The sequence below is a fragment of the Electrophorus electricus genome, chromosome 23, assembly GCF_013358815.1.
Source record: "Electrophorus electricus isolate fEleEle1 chromosome 23, fEleEle1.pri, whole genome shotgun sequence".
NCBI lineage: Eukaryota > Metazoa > Chordata > Actinopteri > Gymnotiformes > Gymnotidae > Electrophorus > Electrophorus electricus.
In genome coordinates, this window is record NC_049557.1 from 8,064,653 (window position 1) to 8,078,463 (window position 13,811).

The following is a 13,811-nucleotide window of genomic DNA, read 5'->3' on the forward strand; positions in this document are numbered from 1 at the left end:
TTCACACTGTTGTATTCTCTGCCTAAATGGGCTTGCTTTAGGCTTCGCTCATGGCCTTGTCCTTTGGGGCCATCTGATAGGCTCCCCAGAATGGCTCCTGCATTATCACTGTGTTACAGTTCGGTCTTGTTCACTGGGGAAGCACAGGTCATCCATACCAGAGTCTGGAGTTAAACACAGAAGCTGAAGCGTGCTAACAGTGCACGCCAGAGCTGTCGCATTACCCTGTCATTACTGCAGGGGTGAAATGGTGGCGCTCTAAAAAATTTAGCTCAGATCTTTGGCAAACCACGAGTAGCAGCTCCAACTCCTGTCTGATCTGCAGGATCTAGGCTAATCTGGCCAACTGTTTTAGCTCCTCATATTATTTAATCTCATTCTGAAATAGCCAATTAGCTCACTGGGACACCAGTTTGAAGGGTGGGAATGCACAGAATATTACACACGCGCGCGCATGCACACACACGCACGCACACTAATTTTTAAAAATTGTTTCTTTATAGTGGGAATATCTATACAATGTCCATGCTTTATTTTACACATGAACATTTCTTTTTAAGGAACAACCTAAGATGGTATATGTAACATAAATCATGTGGTTGTAAGATCCATGTGGCCGTACAAGCCCCAAAATACATTTGAGTCATTCTGTTGGTCAGGTTTCATATGATCCCACCTCCCCCAAGAGGAGACTTGTTGGCATTTGGCCATCTGCACGAGAGCCTGGTCACGTCCCACTGCAGAAATTCTCCCACCAGTGACCAATAGTACAGCAGATTCCTGACAGAGCACTCTGTTATATGTGAAGCCACTCCCCTTGGCAAGTGACGTTGCCATAGCTACCTCTCTGCCAGGCTTCTGTCCTACTGTGGAGAAACAGCAGTGGGAGGAGCTATGCAAAGGAAAGTCAAAGGACAAAGTCACACTGGTCTTTTGTTACTCCATAAGGATGTAGTAAAGTAAAGCTATTACAACAAGGTGATACATATCTTATCTTTATGTGCTGCATGTAAAAAGCAACAACAGTTATTAATGTCTATGAAGCATTTAAGTTGTGAAGTAAGCACTAGATAAAAGGTGTTGGTGAGATTCAGCAGTGATTCAGTTGGACATTTCTATTGGATATTTTTGCATTAAAATGTGATTTACACATTTCACATCATATTAACAATTACAATGATCAGAGACACACATCAATGCTTTTAAGATTACAAAGAGCGAGAGAGAACGAGAGAGGGAGAGAGAGAGAGGATAAACAGAAAAAGAAATGGAGAAAGGATTAAGATAAAAGGCATAAGAAGAAAGAATAGTAAGAAAAAGGACAGAGGAAGAGACAGATGCAGAGACAGACACCAGAGATGGCTGGTTTTAATTAGAGCGTATGGCTGTTATATAACAGCCGGAAAAGCATATAGAATGACCATGTGAGTGCTCTGCTTTGACCTGCAGGATGTCTGGGATTAGGGGTCTCTCCTTGCCTAAAGTCATGAGACCAGATGGGTGTATAGAGATAGAGATAGAGATAGAGATAGAGAGAGAGAATACCTTCCCTGTTGACTTCACCCCCTTCCACACACAGAAGTAGACCATGACCCAGACAGCTAGCAGACACAGTATGAGCTCCCAGTTGAGTGTACCCACGTCGTCCAGTCCTTCCGAGATATTCAGTACCTTGTTCCTGCAGGTGGGAATAACACGGCATGAGACTGTGGAAGGAACGAAGACTTAAAAGACTTAAATAAGCATAATACATAAATAAGGAAAGAAATATATATGTACCCAAAACAAAATCCAAAATGTGTTAATTTGTTAAGTTTTCTCAAATTATTTTATTCATTCTAGTTGCTCCTGCAGCAAGAGCAAATTCAAGCAAAGCACTAGGTTATACAAACAAAGACACTTTTTTTACAGAGTAGGTTTTACAGGGTAGGATACTGGCACAAATTCTACACTGTCTCATTGTGTTTACTCTATATACAAATTCCAGAGATGACCTATAAAGCACCAACAGTCCCAACCGGGCCTCAGGACAACGAGAGTATCGAGCTGCCAAATAACAGTATAAGAACCCAAAGTGCTAACGAGCTCCGTCCCTCTCGTGCGCTGCCCTGTTTACATAATAAGGTGATAAATGCATTTGCTTTTTTTAATTATAACAAAGCAAGTGTAGAGTACAGCGCATGAAACTTCTGAGACTTCCAGCAAAGGGTAAAAGAAATGAACATACTCCCAAAACTCGATGATAGGAGAGCGTCCTTCCGCTAATTCTTCACAAGTCATGTTCCCGTAGTTGGAGCTGGGCGTGCTGCTGTTCTGGCAGTCCTCCCAGCGGAAGATCTCGATACAGCTTGGGGTGTTCCACTCGTTGTCACACGTCGACCAGGGCAGTGTGGCACTGAAGGACTTGATGAGGTAATAGAATCCCCAGGCCAGAACCATGATGTAGTATGTGTTACAGAAAAACACTATGACCATGGAAGCATATCCAAGTCCTGATGCACATAATCAAAAAAACAAGCAAACAAACAAATAAGCATCTGCATTTTTAACATGAGTCTGTAGCAAACAGTAGGTTATAAGAATGCCAAGTTGAACGTCAAACCTTTAAAGAGTGGTGCGATGTTCCACACATTGATACTGCCTGCCTTCATGAACTGTCCTAGAGAAATCTCCAGGAAGAATATAGGAATACCCCCAAGAAATATAAACAGTACGTAGGGAATGAGAAACACGCCTGTCAGAGAGAGAGAGAGAGAGAGAGAGAGAGGGAGATAAAGCAGATGTAACAACTCCACTGTTCAATGCAAAATTCAATTTGCAAATAAAAAAAAAACATTACACAACATTATATAATTATACAGTCTTCCTAACTTACTTGATTTAACTTATTTGATTTGCATGTGAATTTTGATTACAGAATAAATGCAGTACTGAGTACCACATTGCAACTACAATAAATAATCCGTGATTTAGGACAAGTACTTTGGGGAAACATACAAAGCAAGTACCAATCATTTTTCCCTGCTCATAGTAAAAAGGGACATGGATATGATTGTGCAATGAGGTCAAATATGCAGTTGCTGTACTTTCTGTGGCATCACGGATCGTGGTGTAGGGGGACGATAGTACTCTTCCTGCACTATCAAGCATGACTCAGAGGATGGGGTAGCCAGCCAAAAGCCTCTAAACCATATCCCTCCCGCTAACAGAGCTGAGATTGACAGCGGCAGCAGTTTAGCCCAATCCGAGGGGGAGTGTGCGTGGGCTGGGCCAGTGGAGGAGGGGGTTGGGCTTCGGCCAAGAACCAATGAGCTGCAGCGGCAGCAGCCATAATGAAGATGATCCGACGCACATTAACGCTGAATGAAAGTCCTGATGACATCACCCGCCACCCACAGCCCTGCTAAGAGGCAAAGTGCGAGAGGGACAGCGAAAGAGTGAGTGAGAAGAATAGACTGCAGAGCGGCTTTGCAGCATGTGGCGTGCTTACGTAACACGGTCCTGTGGAAACAGCCAAACGCTCGGCAATAGCGTACAGAAACGTATGCACACAAGATGGCTGGTGCTGCAACCTGATTGTGCTCAGCGGAAAATGACTGCCGCTCTTCAGTACAGGAGGGCCACAGTCACGACCGCAATCTAAAACTCCAAAGAGAAATTTTGGGAGGAGAATCTGTGAAGTTCAACAATAACGTAGCCATCAAGGGGGAAAAAAAAAGTCCTTTTGAATGAGCAGGAATCTCTGGAGGCTTTTCCTGGGCTCCTTTTCAAAAGAAGGAGTGCCATTGTTTGGCTTCTAGGATTTTTGGTTGGGACAAAGCCCTTTTGATAAACAGCCCAGAATAAGGGGGCAGCCAGTGTGCAGCACAGTCATACTAATGACAGTGTTCCAATTGTGGGAAGTAACCACAGCAGTCAACGGAAACACAGAACATGGTGTGAGGGGTGTCATATAGAGTAAAGGCAGCTCTATGACACGCTGCAATGGGTTCAGAGAGAGAGCGAGCGAAAGAGAGAGAGAGCGAGAGAGAGCGCGAGAGCGCGAGCGAGAGAGAGAGAGAGAGAGAGCGAGCGAAAGAGAGAGCTGATTTGCAGACACAGCGTGCCGATGAAGCTCGGGGATGATGTATGAGAAGGTGATTGCCAGCCTGCGCAAAAACACTCATACCACAAACACACAAGAGCAGGACAAAATACAGTGGTGTGAGTTAAGTCACACACACAGCCTCACACATTGCGGAGGCTGGCGTCGTGACTGCTTGGAAGATAAAGTGAAACACCTGACTGTGTTTAATCCTGTAAAGCAATGCGACGATGCCATGTCCCCGCTCCCTCACTTTCTTTCCAGTACAATTTGCAGCAGTCGCTATCTGCCTGCTAACAGTGTCTGCGGAAGTCAGTCTACTGAAAGTGACAGAGGACAAGATGGATTCGCCCGCGTAAAAACATCTGTAAACAATCTTTGCATAGTACATGTGAGGAATTAGCTATAATGTCGTGACATGCTGTTTGAAACAGCTGTAAAATGATCTGGTACTCTTTGACTGGAGCTCAGTGAGTGTCCATGAATTTGACATGATCGCCCCTGCAACGAAGCGTCTTTTCCCACGGTAGGCGGCTCCCTCCGTGCCTTTCAGCCACATAATTAGTACAGTAGGCCTGGACGACGTTCAGGTGACACACAAACCACACGAGTAAAATAAAAGAGACTAACTGAATTTGATGTGGCGGAGGTACGCCAGCCCTGCTGTTCTAGACAAGCGAGCGTTAGGGCTCGCTAATTAAGGATGCAGGACACAGGAGCATCATTCTGTCCAGTGATTAGAAGAACTGAGTACAGGTCATGGAACAGGTGTGAAAATGCAGTCCGACTCCAATCTCACCGGGCGCCTCGATGATGAGATACGGCTATAAATAGGATCGCTATTATAGCTACGACAGCATCTCCCCTATGTAGCATCTCCGCACGTAGCGTGTGAAAACGGGCACTCAAATCAACACGTTCAGTACAATGAATCCCAATGGAATTTGTTATAATGTATTCCTCGGCAAAACAAACAAACAAAAAATCGATTGGCTTGGCTACGCAAAGCAGAATAACCACACCTGGTCTTCACTGCTGGTTTGGGTCACTCCAAGCCAAAAGATAATCGCTCGTACACCCGAGAGCCATTGAATTGTTCCTCGGTTTCGGTGTTATCCAAATTTTAGCTCTAAATTCCGTTCACGGTCATCACGGTTTAAACTGAAGCATATGCACAGGCCTCACAAACATTCCCTTATTTGAAACCACGCAAATGTGATCGCTCTGTTGGTTAGCTGGATAGCGCCACAGTGGATTTGGGGTTTGTGCTGGCATCTTTGAACACGGTATAGACACGGTTTCATTCAAAAGACTATTGTCTTAAATCTTTAGATATAAACCCTTTAAATAAACATACTAGACCATGAATAAACTCTCTGCTGCCACACTGAAACAGAGACTAAAATATGATACATTATGTGCTTATCTAGGTAAGCTTTGGTTGTGCACGTAGCCTCTTCAAATATATACATAAAGCCATTGGGACAGAGATCAGTGGCACGTAACCCATGCCAACCATAGCTGGGGTGTTTTAGAGAGAGGTGGCCCTTCTTCCAGCCATGTAATGCCAAGCCCAACACACTTAATAGTCTAGGAATACCTTGCCCCACATAATTCACTTTCTTTGGGCATTGCCGATATTTGATTATCATATTCCTGACCATTTGGGGAAAAAAAAAAAAAAAAAAAAAAAAAAAAAAAACCCCAACAGCCTTCTAGATGAAAACACCAACAATAAATTACAAATATTTAACAATGCTAGGGTTTTTTCCTTGCTTCATTAGGTAGCCTAGAGGTGTCCAGCTCTGCTCTTGCTTACCCAGAACCCAGCCCGGCGAGTTCCCTGTGCCAACACACCTACCAAAATGAATGGTGATATAAATCGGGTGTGTTTGAGGAGGGAAATCGTTAAACTGTTCCATACTCCTGCCTGGCAGGATTGGAGCTGGACGCCCAGGGGTTTTCAACTGCTATGCACAGTTTCAACCCCCCCCCCCCCCTTTTAGTTTATGAAAGGCTTGATAATGAGTTGATAAAAGTAATCATCTGTGCTATAGCAGGAAAATCTTGAATCTTTGCAGGGCAGTGGGGCCTCAGGGTTGAAGCTGAGCACATTCACTGCAGATGAACGGTGGAACAAGTAGGGATTGGGGTTCAGCTTTCCCCTGCCCCAGTTGAACCCGTCTGGGTTGGGACCCAGAGTACTAGGTGCTATTCTTAATCGTCTGTCCACATAGGGTGAAGGACTGATGTCAGCTGGAGAGAAGGCCCAGAGTGAAGCCCACCGTAGATCAGTCTTGCTACTGACAGCAATGCACAACTGCACCCAAGACAGCGATACTCCCTCTAAAAGAACAATCTAAATACATCGCTTACAGGCTAGCATTTGTGCATTTGTGTTCATTTGCATGAATGATTTTTTATTTATTTATTTATTTTAATTGTAAATGAATGAATGGCAAAGTCTGACAGGTTTTTTGGGTCATTCATGTTTTTGCAAAGTAAAAAAACCTTGGATTTATTCTTTAAATTGTGGATGAGGCACATCATTGTTCTGATAGCCACCCACATATGGATACTGTGCAAGACAGATGACAGCAAACAACTGCTGTTAATGGGTAACAAGCCATTTTTTGACAAAGCAGCTTTTTCTGGATAAACTGCTAGTATTGTGTGTAAAAGAAGAATGAGATAGGCGAGAATATTCAGTGGTGGTCTTAGGTTTGCCTAAGACTTGTCCTGTCAAAGCTGGCTGGCATTTGTCAAGAGTGAATGACATAGATATTTGGGTCTGAGAGATATCCTAGCTCTGGAAACCAAGAAGCAGCTAGCTCTGGAAGTGGGCAGTGACCTTACAGTGACCACTTGGAGAACAGTCAGACAGCCTGCTGCAGAGGTCATAAATCTACTAGCTATGTGGCTGCCCTGCTGGTGTGCAGGATGAAGAGTTAGGAGTCTTCTTCCTGGCTGTTTATGACCAGCTGCTGATCTACGGTTACTAGGTGGTATTAAAAGGAGAAAAAAAAAAAAAAAAAAGAATAGAAAAGAACCATTAAGCCCATTGCCTGGATCGCTCACTGGTCACAGGTTGACTGACCTTCATTGGCAGTCTAGAAGATTCGTCGAGCTCTTGGGTGTGAGACCCAGTGTGTCAGAACCTGGTTAATCTGTGATGAAACTAATCATCTGACAAAAACAGTGCGTGACAGTGAGTAATTTTTTTTAAACTTTTGAACTCGATGCAATGGACGTTCAGCTGATAAGGCACTTGAAGGTCTTTGGTTGCGAAGAATGAAGCACTGCACTCCTTTTTTTTTCTGAAACTAATGCATGTTTTATTAACTACATGGGCATTGTTAGGTTCCAGATTATAGGGAAATGTAATCTCTCGTATCCTCATGTCACTTTAGGCATCTCCGTACAGTGGGCCTGACCTCCCAAACAGGAAAGGCAGGGAGACGTGCACTCCAGTCAGTATAAGCACCCAAATAAGCTCATGAACTCTTTCAGAAATATCCTCACCCTACTGGCATTGGAACGTCCCATAAAATAAGCTCTACTAATGATGCAACAATAGTTTCGCTATCAAATTCCGGAACTCCACTAAAAAAAAAAGAATTTTGAACCATGTACAAAAGCAGTGATTCTGGTAACTCCTCCATCAGGCATGGCATGCCCAGGATGCAACAAGAACACATACTTTGGCAAAGAAACAGGAACACATGCTTTGACCTTATAATGAGGTGTTGCTCACGAATCACATGACAGTGAAGCGTTGTGACTTCCACGAGCCAATACAAATCAGGCTTTTACATACCCATTAAGGTTTACACCACAGTCTCCTTGTAACACTAATTAACTATTATTAAACCCTTTAATGTTCCCTTCATAACTAACGGTTCTTCAAAGGGCTACAGAGAATTGCTAATGGCTGCAGGTGGCAATTGAACCTCTCACAGGACCAAAAGTATTCAATTAACCCAGGAGAGATGTGGGAGTCTGCATGAACAATGTCACTGCACAACTGGTCAGCCTCTGCAGATGGATACTTTTGCACATGAGTATATGTGATCTATCATGGTAGAAACTTACACTCTATAAAAATTAAACGTGATGGAAACTATTAAGCTTGGTCCAAAGTGAAATTCTTTGCGTCTGGGGTAATTTTATTCATATCTTGGATGGCAGTTTCATCATAATTGGAATTGAATTAAAGTATGGCATTTTGGTGCTGAAGTGGTGGTTTGCTTTGTATGCATACACGAAAAACTTAAATATTAACTGCTTCACTCATTCACAAGAACCGTCTTTGGCATTCAGTGCCTTTAAGCTCTAAACCGCCTAAGGCTGCTCTTTATTATCGGCAACATTGCCACCCTTCTCCAAGGAGATGGTGAATGTACAGTGCACAGTTCCTGAGTGGCATATAGATCAGAGAACTACCAATACCTACTAAACACAGCTGTGTCACTTTGCACCATGTGACCATGGGGACAATACTGGCAAATGGTTATGAAGTAGACACTGAGACACCATCTCACCCCCATATTAGATGGACCAAAGTTTTATCGTCCTGCACACAGAACAGATCTGAATTCTTTTCTGCTGTGAAATAGTGAGAGACTTCAAAGACATAGAAAGACAACTAAAGTGAGTGATGAAAAAAATAGACAAAAAAAAAAAAAAAAAAAAAAAAAAAAAAAAGACAAGCAAAATATTTATATATTTTTAAAATGCACTGAACAATAGCTGTTTTTGTCCACAGAGTTAGACGATACATTTAAGGTTTGCAATGTTCTCTGTATCAGCAACAAAACCCAGCATGAAACAAACAACAACAAAACAATGTCTGCCATATTATAGACGCAGAATGAATCAATCATCATCCATGTCACTCTTTGGCTGTATGACTCATGTTAAAATACACAACCATTTGTAATCAAACTAAAACAATACATTATTGAATGTTGGAGAAACCTAAAAACACGTCTGACGTAGCTGCAAACACCACAGACTCAAAGTAAATACCACAAGTGCCCCATAAGCCTAACCTGTGCAGACATGAAGAATGTGTGAGAGTGGTATTATTTATACTGGGAAGCTACCTGGGAGACTTCTTTGAGTCAGGAGAACATTTCAGCAGTCTGTGAAAAATGCACTCATTTTGAAAAACAGCCACACTGACTTTGGCAACTTGAATCAGGGGACACACACACACACACACACACACACACACACACACACACACACACACACACACACACATTCTGGTAACTGTAGAACTCCTTGTTGGGGGTAAAGCAAGTATTTTAAGAGAGACCTTTGAGGGAATTGGACAATTCTCACTAGACACCTTCATCAAGCATCTCGCCTTTCTCTGGCTGGCAGGTCCCTGTTCAATCACTCATTGTTCCAGGAGAATTGATGCTCTCCCTATTCTATTCCCACCAGCTGGTCCCAACGCCCTCTGTGCCCTCTGCAGGCATGGGGCAGTGGCACGGGGCAGCCCAAGCAGTCCAGCCCAGATCACATCCTCTCAGTCCAAACAGCCAGGAGGAAACAAAAGCAGATCACCGCTTCCACACTACAGGCGATGGAAAGCCGAGTGCTAGGACAACGTTCTCTGCTTTGACAGGGAATCAAGGGTATTGGCAAGAAAGAATAAAGAATATGGTTCTCCAAGAAGACCTGGCTGAGAGGCCTGGGTTATTCTGAGTATTTATTTTTTTTATCATTTTTCATGCTTGTCTATTTAAAGAAGTATAATAAGGGAGAAAAACTAGACCACATGTTCCAGTTAAACAAAAGCCAATTTTAAAAAACAATAAAATATATATGTAATATGTAGAAAAATATAGAATATGATGAATTCTTTCTGTCCTGTAGTAGTTTGTTTCCTTATTACCTTTAACTTTCACCCAAATTCACGTTTGCTAGTCAATGTACAGATGTGTGAGTATGAAAGTACATTTGATAGTGAAAGAAGCTTAATTAGTTAGCTTTGATAAAGTCGCACAGCATCCAACGGTGGATCCCTAACCATTTGGCTGCATGCACAATGATTATGCAACTATTTTAACAAACCCTCACACCACAAAAATGTAGTATGACAATTATTTAGGGAGTTTAGTGAGATATTAGCGCATTTTTTCCCCGTTCAAGACAAATTTAATGAAGCCCTTTGTTTTGGAGCCTGAAAGTGTTCGACGAAGAGACCTAATTGTACCTTCAGTTGATGCCAGTGACAAATAACTGAGCCACCACACTGGTGCTGAGTCAGTTCGACGACTACACAGACCATTATCGTTACCCTTGATGAAATGTTCAATCACACAATAGGGGAGACACGGCTGTGACGTAACGGTCAAGACCCCTGTGATCAAGCACTTGTATGATCTTCCCTGTGACCTCTGATAAACGAAGTTTGTACTGGCGATTTACATGTATGCATTTTCAAACAAGACCATCACCCGACATTTGTCCGTACTCATTCGGTTTGGTGTAACGATTGATGACCGGGAGAGAATTGCGCAATGTGGTCACGCGGTTAGCGCGCAATGACCGTCCATCTACATGTAATCAAGACCGGTTTGGTCAAGATGGTAGGGGGGAAAAAAAATCGCAATTTTGTGCGTCGCCTGACCTGTGATGCCTCCCCCGCTTAGCCCATGTTCTGATGGACACCTACCCATAGTGAACCTAAATAGCAGTGGGGTTCAGTGTTTGGCTCGACTGCACAAGAATGCTGGAACGTTACAACTGTTCACCGACTAAATGACAATTCAAAAAATGTACATTATTTCAAATGCTCCAGGCGACCAGTGAACACCTAGCTACCTAGCTATTCCCTGAATGAATGAACCCTCCAGTGTTTCAGGCACGTTTACCTCGTAGAGGGTTCCTCTGACGAACCGTGACGTAGAGCATGGGAGGAGCTTTAGTCACGAGACTCATCAATGGAATGTACAGTACTTTATTTAAGGCCTATGTTGTATGATAATTGGCAGTGCATAATAACTGGAGGTTAACTTACCACCACCATTTTTGTAGCAAAGGTAAGGGAAACGCCAAACATTCCCCAGGCCGACGGCAAATCCAACACAGGACATGATGAAGTCCATCTGCCTTGTCCATGTCTCTCTTTCTGGGTACACCTTCTCGGCCGTGGACATCGCTCCAGGCGCCGAGACGCCTCCGGCTGTGCCGGTTCCTCCGATAAGGTTCCCATTTACACCTTGATGGTTTCCGTTAGGGATTAGATGACCCTTTTTCTCCTCAACCAGGACTACGTTCAATGCGCCACAATCTGCGTTAAGAGAGGTTTTCTCCATCCCAGTCGCACACTTGTAAACAAAGCGCTCTTAACGTCCTAACAAGACTGACAAAGGGGAAAACAGCAAAAAGATCAGTCAAATTAAGGGATTTCTAATAACCCCAAATCTATGTTTCCTCTTTGTCTTTTCTCTTGAGTCAGTTCCCTTTACTGACACCAAGATGTCTTTTGTTTTTCTCTTGGCCCTATTAAGATTAACAGATCTGGTCCTTTGCCTTTACAATAAAGGCTATATCAAGTCAGCAGTGTTATTCTTTAGAATGCACTTCTCTCTTTTATCGATTTTCAATGTCAAACCTTTGACGATGACAGTCAGATTTCTTGTCGCAATTGGCAACAGGGGTGTTTATCAAAATACGATTTTGCAAAATAACAGGAAATAAATGTAGAATACGATCGTAAAAGAAAAAAACACCGAATTAAAAAGCACCTTCAAAAACAATCCACGAAACACTTAAAGGTTAGTCTGAAGAATCGCATGGGAACGTATCTCTCAAAGAGGAGACGGGTGTCGAGACGAAAAACCAAGCAAACCTTGCGCACACAAATAGACGAATGTAATGGAATTACATTCACTATTTCCCTCTAAAAACCTTGCCTAGACCATTGTCCTTTCTGATATTATTCTCTCAGAAATAACAGACTCGCAGTTCTAGTTTTGTAGGTGATATAGTATCGTCTCTCCGCTTCCTTCTTCGCTCCCTGTCTGCCTCAGTTCGAAGGCGCTCGCAGCTTTAACTTGGTAGCCGTCGTCAAACACGTCATCAGGAGAATCCCTCCCCCCGGCTTGAATATGGACACGTTTCCCATCCTATCGCGAGAATACATCGTGGTGAGGTCAGTTAATCATAAACTACGCGTTACCCTTTGCATTTCAATGACACAATGATTTTGTGCAGCGCTACCGAGGTCTTTGTGAAACGTTACAAATACTGTTCGGCAATGACTGGTTGGTGTCATATGTAATAGCTATGATCAAATTATAGTTATAGTTTGTTCTCACATATTAAATTAACCCTGCTATAAATATCAATGGCTATAATTTTCGATGTAACATGATTTTATGTATTTATAGAAAAGTACAAAAAAGAAAAAGTTTCACTTTAGATTAATTATAAATCATCAGATACAGAATAATTAAGTAGGACAATGATATTTCAAATGTTTACCGCCTGCAGTGTATGGAACTAGGCTTTCCCTCATGTGCACTATCTAAGTCTAAGTAAAACTGCTGGTTTATGATAACCTATGATTCATGTACCTGTCTAATCTTAGATATGATCACTGCATATTCCATTGTATAACATGTGTATTTTCCATTTAAGCAGGTAATCATACGTGAATTGCATTCAGAATTGTAATTTTAAATGAAAATATAAAGATTGTACATCTCCATGAAATAGTGACACTAAAGGGATATTTTAGTTTGAGGCCCAAGGCACCTAAACAACTCGGGTTTGAAGCAGTTAAGCAGTTATTAAGGAAATGGTTCCCAGATTTACAGGAAATGATCTATTTTATTTTTATTCTGTCATAGGCTACTCCTCATGCTTTGTTTTGTCATACACTCCATCTTTCTCTTTTAAACAACTCACAAAAGAATAAGAATAAAGAATAAAGGCTGACCTCGTTGACACATATTTATAGCCTTAGCTTCATCTGGCCTCGTCTGTATTTTTAAATAATATTGAGCATACTATTAATTTTGTATTCCCCGTGTGATCTGTATGCAATAGATTTAATTGTTAAGACAACAATAACTCAAAAACACTTATAATGACCTCATAATCAGATACCCCACCCTGTAAAAACTCATTTCAGGGAGGTAGCATTTCGCAGAATGTCTCAACCTCATATCAGTCTGTGTCAATGAATCTGTTGATTTTGCAAGATATCAGATTCACAACTGTTTTGTACGACAGCTGGCTTCTGAATTCTGTCTTAATGTCACACATCATGCTGAATGCCCTTTCCACATCACAATTAGAATTTGCCAGGACCAGAAGCAACTTCTTCAACTGGCAAAGATCTTTGTATTTCAAGTGCCCTGTGCTGAAGGATTTTACTTTGGACAGCTTCCCCCCAGAACTCTTCAACTGGCAAACTTTTGTAGTTGGCACAAGTCCTTCAAGGTTAGCTGAGACATAATCCAGGATTTCCATAGGGAGATGTTCTCTGGCATCTGCATTTATCACTATCACATTTGGAAATCTCTTTGCCATATTAAAATCTGCTATGGATTCACTTCATATTGGCTCTCTGGATTGACCACGGACAGATGATTTTCAAGATTTGATCTGTCATTGGGAACTTCTCCAAGATTATTTGAAAGCTCCTGACATAGAATGCTCTGGTATCTTTGAAGAACAGATTTGCCTTGTAAGGGGGGAACTC

At 42.2% G+C, this 13,811-nt stretch overlaps 1 protein-coding gene across 2 annotated transcripts in view; it reads right to left on the reverse strand.

Moving 5' to 3' along the window:
* The window catches only part of slc6a8 (solute carrier family 6 member 8), a 32,343-nt gene extending 20,213 nt beyond the window's left edge, over positions 1-12,130 (reverse strand). For both annotated transcript variants that reach the window (XM_027023563.2, XM_035521899.1), the window contains exons 1-4: positions 11,118-12,130; positions 2,603-2,734; positions 2,228-2,492; positions 1,546-1,678 (exon numbers count right to left, since the gene is read on the reverse strand). In XM_027023563.2, coding sequence (XP_026879364.2) covers positions 1,546-1,678; positions 2,228-2,492; positions 2,603-2,734; positions 11,118-11,415 — 828 coding nt within the window. In that variant the 5' untranslated portion in view covers positions 11,416-12,130. The remainder of the gene's footprint in view (positions 1-1,545; positions 1,679-2,227; positions 2,493-2,602; positions 2,735-11,117) is intronic.
* Positions 12,131-13,811: the final 1,681 nt, after the last annotated feature.